At 39.7% G+C, this 8,980-nt stretch overlaps 1 protein-coding gene across 2 annotated transcripts; it reads left to right on the forward strand.

Moving 5' to 3' along the window:
- The first annotated feature begins 1,445 nt into the window (after positions 1 to 1,445).
- On the forward strand, positions 1,446 to 8,303 carry LOC122052035. 2 transcript variants are annotated; one of them, XM_042613415.1, is made up of 3 exons: positions 1,446 to 1,603; positions 1,695 to 2,313; positions 5,057 to 8,303. In XM_042613415.1, exons 1-3 carry the CDS (start codon positions 1,572 to 1,574, stop codon positions 8,015 to 8,017), a joined length of 3,612 nt encoding a protein of 1,203 aa, XP_042469349.1. In that variant the 5' UTR covers positions 1,446 to 1,571; the 3' UTR covers positions 8,018 to 8,303. The 2 variants fall into 2 exon arrangements, with proteins under 2 accessions (XP_042469349.1, XP_042469350.1); XM_042613416.1 differs by having other exon boundaries at positions 5,072 to 8,303.
- Positions 8,304 to 8,980: the final 677 nt, after the last annotated feature.

Genomic DNA, 8,980 nt, shown 5'->3' on the forward strand with positions numbered 1-8,980 from the left:
GTACACATTCATATTAAGATAATTCAATCCAATTACAGATAAGGAAATATAATTTAAGCTCCAGAAACATGATGAAATCCAGCCACAATCATCTAATTGGAAAATAACTTGCTAAGATTTGTCATCATATATATAGTTTTATCTAAAAAGATTACAGTGACTTATATCTCAAGCTATTAGTGGATTAATTTCAATCATCTCAATCACTCATCTGTTGATCGTACGCAATAGGACACAGCACACAGCTTGATCATGCATATATATATATAAATCATAATCAGAAATCAGAATCCTTCCGTTGTTCAAGGGCAACAATTTAACCTTCAAATATATCAACTCAGGCTGCCATCCGTTCTTGTTGCTGTTCCCTTAAGGCTGCAATATTTCATATTTGATCAGATCGAGCATGCATAAATATTCAATGGTGTATGTTGGTGCATTGCAGGCCCATGGCGCTGCCATTCATCATTGCTACAAGCGTCTACTGCAGTGGACACTGCCTCGGTTTATTTCGAATTTCATTTTTTTTTTCCCTTGCCAAGGTACAAGCTTAATTATATATTTTATAGTTCCGGTCTACTTATTCTGTATATTAATTGATTTCCCACAGTGCCCAATATGTGTCGTCTCAACATCAATAATAGTCTTATTCCTGGTCGCTGCTAGCTATCACGTCGTCCCACTGCAAGCTTCGCAGGCCCCAATCTCACATCTCTACTCCATCTCATATATTTCAAAAAGCATGGGCAACTGTTTGTCACTTTATGGGTCGTCACCTGCTGTCCTCCGATTCGTACCGATCGAGACGACTCACATTTTTCCTGTTTCCTTCTTTTTCTCGCCCGGTTCGACTCGCTCCGCGTGCCCATCACGTGCGCGCGCCAGCGAGCGAGCGCGAGCGTGTACGTGCGAGCGGATCGCGACCGTCGACCGCTGCTCGTTTCGAGGTGGGTGACCATCGGAGCGCCGGGCCCGGCTGTCCTCGTCTACGGTACCAGTGTCCAGACACATGAAATAAACAGTGGGCACGAAACCAATAGCATAGTCTACCCGCCTCTGTAGTGAGAAATTAATGAGCTGATAGCTTTGCCTCGTATGATTAAACGGGTATAAGTTTGAGTGGGACAGCATGGTCCGGGAGCAGTGCTGCCCGAAGAGGAGACTGGATCCATGTGCGTCCACCACGGCCGTTGTGCCAGCGACAGCAGGAGCCATCATCATGAGAGTGGGGGCGCATCCCGCACCATCACGACGCCATCGGACGGTCGATAGAGAGTCCACGTCGCTTTCGCATGGCAATTGAATGATCCCTGTAGCAGCATGGGTCGCTTTCGATAATGAATTGGGTTGAGGGTGAAGTGGGGTCCGCATTCCGAGATGTTGAGCGGGAAAAGAAAGACTGTTCTTTAATTCCGATATCGCCTCTCTCCTTCACGACTATTTTATAGTATTATTTTTGACCCGTTTGCTTTGATTTCTCTTCCCATCTCCTGTGAGAGGCTGTCTCCTCCCGCACCTGTCCGAGGATTATGAAGATTCTTTCGCCCTGATCCTTGTAGGCGATCGCAGCTATGGCGGTCGCGAAGGAGATCTTCTCGATTCGGTAGGTATTTGATTTTTTTTTTCCCCTCTCGGATTGTTTGGTTCGTTGTGATAGGTTTTCATGTTTGATAATCTCGTCTCGGAAATTGAAGGGAGTACGCCGGGAAGATGAGGGGCGTCGACTATGAGAAGTGCTGGCCGTTTTTGGAGGACAGGGAAGGGCGATTGCTACCTCCGATGCCAGTTCGGAAGTTTCGGTGGTGGGCAGACGCGTTGCGGGAAGTTCGATCCCTGGTCGAGGCGGCTGATCGCGTTGATTTGGATAAGGTTGCCGTGGATACTGCTGCTGTCGCAGTACGGGAAGGTAACTTGATAGAGCCCTCTAACACCAGCCTGGAAGGAGAAAGGGAGACTTCAGCGGAGGAGCGGCAGGGTAGAACCCGACATCCTACCGCCCGGGCAAAACAAAGAACACCTAAGAAGAGGTCCATCATCGAGCTCTTTGCAGTGGCGCCCCCGATACGTGGCATACATGAGGAAGATCGCCAGGATCAATGGCGTGGTGGCGGAAAGCAGCAAGGAGCTGCCTTCGCATCACATATCAATTTGGGGGTTGGAGACGGGATTGAGATAAGTAAAAGAAAGAAGCGGAGTAAAGATGAACCAGGCCGGAAGATGCTGATGGAAAAGATTGGGACAAAGAAAAAGTTTAAGCCTAAGACGAAGCTGATGAAGAAACACAAGCAGGTTGAGATCCGTGCTACCAATAAGGTTTGTGGCAATTTCTTTGAATGCAGATTTTACCCTCATCCTTTATATATATCTATATGCTCGCAATAATTCCTCACTCAAACACTGTACATAGCGTGTGACCGTAGTTATCAGATGTAGTCCTGCGGATCTTGTATCTTTTTCATATCATTAGTTGTTTCACGTATTTTGCGAGAATATGCATTATTTGATCAAGTTATAAGGTCAGTGGAGAAAGGCCACTAAGGTGTATGGAACTTCGGTAACTTTAGGAGCCTAGACTGCTAATATTTCATGCGGTAAACATCTTTGTAGGGGCCCGGCCATAGCTGGAATAGACTTAAAAACGTACCCAACCAACTAGTTTCCTTGATTGCTATCTTTGAACAATTCTTTTGCTGATATTTTGGGCCTAGCTAGGAATTGAGTGGTTATGTTGTGCATTCCTTAAAAGCGCATCTTTCATCTTTTTTTATAACTTCATCCACTACTAGTATCTAGTTTTCAGATAACTCTGAATTTAGTATATATGCAGTACTAATACTGTGGTCCAGCTGGTACACTGCAACGAAATTGAGCTTATTCATTGCTTGTTGCAAATTGTTGCCTGTCCATTCTGTGGTTAACTTTGTCTTAATGAGACATATATATAAATCTATTATCCCTCTTGGCAACTTGTCCAAAAGTTCCAATACGGAGATTGTAGTTATGAAAATAAACAGAATTAGGATCATGAAAAAATGCACCAAGTTAATTAAAGGCCCCACAGCATCTGAGTCAGTGAACTTATGTGGATTGATCATATAGCTCTTGATCTGTAAGTGGAAATTGTAAGTCATCTTGATATCTAGAAATAATTTTGAACTAATAACTCCCTAGGTTGCACTTGTAGTGAATGTAAGCACTAACAGTGTCTCTTTTTATTGTTTGATAAAATTCCTCTTTTTCATCTAATCCCTCATTTGCATATTCTTCATCCCCTTCATGTATTTAGTCTTCGAGCACATGAGCAAAAAAATGAAAGTTATAGAGATGAAAATTTTAAGATGGATGTGTAGACATACGAGGATAGATAAGATAAAAAAATAACAACATTAGAGAAAAAGTCGAGGTTATACCTATTGAGCTTAGGGAAACATGTCTAAGATGGTACAAATGTATACTTAGACAACCAATAAATGATCTAGTTAGGTTGTGTGAAACTATAATAAATATGCACCTTAAACGAGGAAGAGGAAATCAAAGATGACTTCATTAGCAATGATAAATCATAATAAAATTTATTTAAATATAAATGATGATATAATAAAGGATGAAGTCCAATGATATAGAAGGATCCATATAGCCGACCCCATCTAGTGGGATAAGGCTTGATGGTTATTGTATCTAATTCTCATTGCCATAGTTTATTGGTGGCAATTATGATCACCATACTCGAATGTTAGTGACTATGGACAATAGTGAATGCAAGATATGAGGAGCCACAAATTGAATACAACTTCTCTACCAAAGAAAGAAATCGGTTTGAATTCAATCAAGTGATGGATGTAAGAGCCCTTAGCCTAACCCAACATGGAGTAACAATGAAATATTTTAGAGAATCATGGTAGCAGACAAATCAAAGAAGGCACTGAGCTTACTCTAATAATTATTTTTCAGAGATTCGGAGAATCTAAAAATAGCTGAAGAAGTGATGGAATATTTTACAAAATTAGTGCAAATAGTAAATCATATTAAAATAACATTGATGATCATAAATAATGCAAAAAGTTTTAAACTAGCATGCTCGAGAAATATGATTAAGTGATAGCTACTATTGTAAAGTTGAAGAAAACTTGGAGGAAGGCTTACCAAATAAAAAAACTTGGAGAAAGGCTTACCAAATAAAAAAACTTGGAGGAAGGCTTAGGAGATCGCTGCTCGCAGTTGCTGTAGAGGAAAGCGAGCTCATTGAGCATCTCAACAAAGCAGTGTAGTCTGGCAGAATCCTTCTGGAGAAGTCACTGATGCATTCATTGAGGAGCCAATGGCCTAGGCTTGGTGTGCCCGGCAGAGAAGGGATTAAGGTCGAGGTGCAGAGTGGAGTGTGAGAGGAGGTGCTGGGTTCTGGAAGTTAAATTTCAGTGGATATGTATTTTGAATTGGATTTGAACACAAAGGCCTGGTACCACTTATTCCAAAGTAGAAAAGGACAGATATTTACATTTATATCCCTAACATCTCAAATAAGTTATTATACAAAAAATAAGATACTGCAGCTTTAAGATAGATATATTGGTGATTTTAACTTTGAAGGTACTGTTATGATGTCCATCAGTAATTTTAGGCATCATTATTTAGTTGATTTTCCTCATCTTATACCATGCATTTTAAAGTGAGATCTTATTCCTAGTTTTAAGGAGTATAACTATGACAACCAAAATCAGAACAGTTTGACAAAAAATTGTTACTTTCTGAGTTTCTGTCCTAATACAGTTGAGCAAGTGTTGGTGATGGTGGATCGGCACTTTTTGATGTGTTTGCTGCTGCACTATAATGACTTTTGAAATGCTGTATTTTGATTTACCATAAAAGTTAGTTGAAAGGATTTTAAAATATTCTCTACAGGTTTTAGCCTTAGATCACTTGATTCTATGATCTCCAAAAGATACAAAATAAAGTTAGAATTCCTTCAAATTTAGAGCTGCCAATGCACACTTTCTTCCATACACAACTTATCTTTGCCTTCTTGCTATATGCTTATGGCCTTTTCTTTGATCGCTAGCCCTTGCTCACCCAGGAGGAAGCTTGTAAGCTCAACATGTCATCCCCTGCTGAGTTGTACAAAATACTGAAAAGCAAAGTGTATGAGAAGCAGTTTGCAAGGATGCATAAAAGACTTGTTCATAAACAGGTGAAGACGGCAACCATTCAAACCTTACTGAAGAAACATATTTTCAGACTTGCTCAGACTTCAAAATTTGTACCTAGAAGTCAGGAGGCGACAAGGATTCCTCCTGGAACTACTAGAGTCAAGAAGAGAAAATGGAGCAATTCTACAAAGAAAAGAAAGAAAAGGGAGAAGATATTGGATAGTGATCTTGTTGAGCTTTGTCATGATCCAACCACAAGTTTGACTATTGGTAAAGATGATACTCTCGTGCATGACAGAGTTAGTTTGCCTCTGCAGTTGCCTCATTTGGAAACCCTCTGTAAAATAGTTTCTGATGTCTTGGCTGCATCATCAACTATGGGCAGTTTAAATAGATATCCTTCTACTACAGAAGGAGCTCAGTTAAACATGATCGATGAAGAAACACAAACAAACTTGAATGATAATGGACTTAGTACAAGCACCATGCGAACTAGTGAAACTTCCTCAGATAAGCAACTTGGTGATGGTTCAGTTCATACTACTGCAAATCCCTCAATTACAAAGAGGGACCCCATGATTGAATCTTTGGATCTGAATCATCCAGTTAAGGAAAATTTGGATTTAAATTGCATTTGTCCAGACAGCTCCACATCAATGCCTAGTTCCAGTTGCTCAGTTGACATGAATAATCTTGGATCGGTAAATAATGGTAGGCTTGATCCAGAAAATGGTATTTATCAAGAACAAAGTTTTTCTATATCATCTGATCATGCAAACAGGTCACACAATCCTATAGGCAAGTGTATTTCAATTTCCAATGCACGTAGTGCTCTTAGTCTTCCCAGGAACCAAGATAATATCCACTGGTTATCTTGTTTAGGCCAAAGCCACTTGAACACAATTGCTGGAAATACTCATTTAATTTGCCCAGAAATGGATGCGTGCAATGATTTCCCTAAACTTCAGCAGGCATACTATCTAGCAAAAGATAAATTAGCTAGCACTTGCTCTTCATTTAATCCGAAAACTCTTGTAGAACCAACATCAATTGGAGAGCCAATTTGGAGGAACAAGTGCAACGAAGGTTATATTGGATTGCCCCTTAATTCACAGGGAGAGCTTATCCAATTGCATCCAATGACAAGGCATGTTTCATGTGAGATAGATAAGTTTCCTAAACCAGAACTGAGTTCTCTTCAATATTGTCCATCTTCTAGTCATTTGAAGCCGCAGTCTAGCTATATCTGGACTAGAGGCAAGTTTCCTTTTCTTTCACCAAACTATGATGCTGATCAGAATTGGTTCTTGAAGCAGTATAATCCTGCTAGACAAGTAGGATTATCTGACTTGGGTTCTGTTGGAGTTCAAGCTCTTGAGAAATTGAAGAATCAGACCTATGATGAAAAGGCTCAATTTAACCACTGTGATCCTGCACAAGTGATATCCTCATGTCACGATTGCAGAGACCATATTATAACTGAAAGTTGCTTTGATAGGATGAAGTTTCATTCAGATAGGGAAGTTGAGCTAGGCTTGCAATCTGACATCCAACCAACAATGCGCTTGATGGGAAAAAATGTGACAGTTGGCAGCTACAGCAAAGAATGCCATGGATCTACAAGTTGCACCAATATGAGGTTGTATAACGAACCTGTTTTGAAGAGATGGCCTTACGAGGATTGCATTGTTCAGCAATCTGGGTCAGCAAGACAAATCCCCTTTAGCTCAATAGATATCCCTTCACGCTATTGTTGCATTTCAGCAGATAAACTTGCACCTAATTGTATGCATCTTGGTTTTGGACAAGATTGGATGTTAAATGGTGGATGCTCCTCAACCAGTGGAGATCGTGGGTTTCATATTGGCCTTTCTCAAAGTCCAGTTCCCGGTCAATCATTTCTGAATAGACACACTGTGGTCCATAGTAGAGTGGAAACACAGTCTGTTAAGGGGCAAAGGAAGATGTTTTGGGGTCCATATCCCTCAAACTTACATCACCATATGCTACTAGATTCAAATCATTGCAAGCACAGTCAAGGTTTATCTTTTAGTGTTCCATCAAATTCTCATCCCACTTATCTCAGTCAAATCTCTACCCAAGCATCAAGAGCAACAGCCATACAAAAGCTTCCACATTGGATGCAAGATTCAACAAGTTCCCATCTTCATTTTGTTCGTTATCCTACAGTGTACCATTCATGCAACATGCTGGCCAGTGGTGGTTATCCCCATGCTTCCCCATATCCAAGACAAGTTGTATCTTTCCCTTCCAGCAGTTCACATCCATGTGAATCATATGTTCCCACTTCTACGTTTGATCCTCCATCAATGACAACAAAAAATTTCAGCTTCACATCCTCAAACTATGGAGACAAAATCAGAGTCAATGATGGTGGGGGATTTAGCTTTGCTCATAATGAGAGTCAAGATCATTATAACAAAGGGAAAAAGAGATTTGCTTCCTCAGAAGAGAAAAATGTAGAAACAGCAAAGAGGTCTAACCTCAAACTGCAAGACTTAAATCTTATGACATCAGGGAGCAGAGAACAGTCGCTTGGACAAAAAGATAACCCAATTGCATCAGAAGTGAATGCTTGTGTCAGTTCAGCAGTTGATGTCAGTCCTCCAGTTACAAATAATGAAAAAGATAATGTGGTAGTTTCAGGTGGGTTTGTTCCCTCAAAATCTAGCCATAAAAGATCAGGGCCTGTCAAACTTAGCGCAGGCGCAAAGCATATACTGAGGCCCAATGGAAGTTTGGATCAGGAGAATTCTCGACCAATTTATTCTACTATATATTTTACTCAAGCAACTAGTTCTGGCAAAGATGTCATTCCAAAGGAGAAAGCAGCAAAAGTCTACAGGTTTTAAACTCTTACCGTGTCATTCCCACCATGCAATGGAATTTCAAAATGGAACTTTGGTTTGATTGGGACATCTATGGCTTTGATGAGTAATGCCTATTCCTTATGCCGTATGCTTATGACGGGGACCAAATGGTATTTAATATTCCTCTTGTTTAAACTAATTAGATAAAACATTGTGCTTATGTCCCTCTGTATTTTCTAGCTGTCATGGACACTGTTAAACTGTATCAGCCAGTTGTGTATTTTGTTAATATTCTGTATCTTTGATCACATCCTGGGTTGGTTCTCTAGTTGTTCTGTGATAATATCTTGCTGGCTGTCAGTCATGTGCCTGCCAACGGGAGATAATTATTATATATGCCTGATGTTGCCCTGCAAAAGGAGATAATTACGTATGCTTGATGAGGTAACATTGTTCTTTGATATCCATGTCTATAAATTATTAACGCATTTTTTTTCATCAACAAGACTGTGGACTGTATGTGGTACCATTAGTCCTGTCGTATATATAGTCAATATAAAAAGTTATACTGTCTATATCTGTTCTAATACTCTAATGTCCTCTGTTTATTAGGTTCGAAAGTCATATTTCTCGTGGTACTATGTAATCAAAAAAGATGTATATCAGTTGTCGGAAGTCAGAACGCTACTATCTGATTTCTTCAGCATTCATATTGTTTATTCACTGGTGCATTTTTCTATTCAGTTTTGACGTGGGTTTGGATGTGGAAACGTGGTTTTTAATATTCGTTTAGTTATTTCTTTCTTCAATCCTTTTAATTTGGGTGCTTTTTAATGTGTACACTTTCCTTTTTCTAGTCACTTGTCATTTACTAAAATACATCTTTCATTTCACAATTTTTTTTAAAAAAAAACAATTCGAAATAGTAGCTTTATTTACTATCTCCATGAAATGGTTTGTCCCAGAATATACGTCGTGGATTTGGATCAGAAAGAGTTTATGTGA

Source organism: Zingiber officinale, chromosome 1B (genome assembly GCF_018446385.1).
Source record: "Zingiber officinale cultivar Zhangliang chromosome 1B, Zo_v1.1, whole genome shotgun sequence".
Taxonomy (NCBI): Eukaryota; Viridiplantae; Streptophyta; class Magnoliopsida; order Zingiberales; family Zingiberaceae; genus Zingiber; species Zingiber officinale.

Coding starts and splice junctions, on each gene's coding strand:
- LOC122052035 (XM_042613415.1), top strand. CDS start 1,572: ATGGCGGTCGCGAAGGAGATCTTCTCGATTCG. Junction 1,604..1,694: donor AAGGAGATCTTCTCGATTCG/GTAGGTATTTGA, acceptor CGGAAATTGAAG/GGAGTACGCCGGGAAGATGA. Junction 2,314..5,056: donor AGATCCGTGCTACCAATAAG/GTTTGTGGCAAT, acceptor TTTGATCGCTAG/CCCTTGCTCACCCAGGAGGA.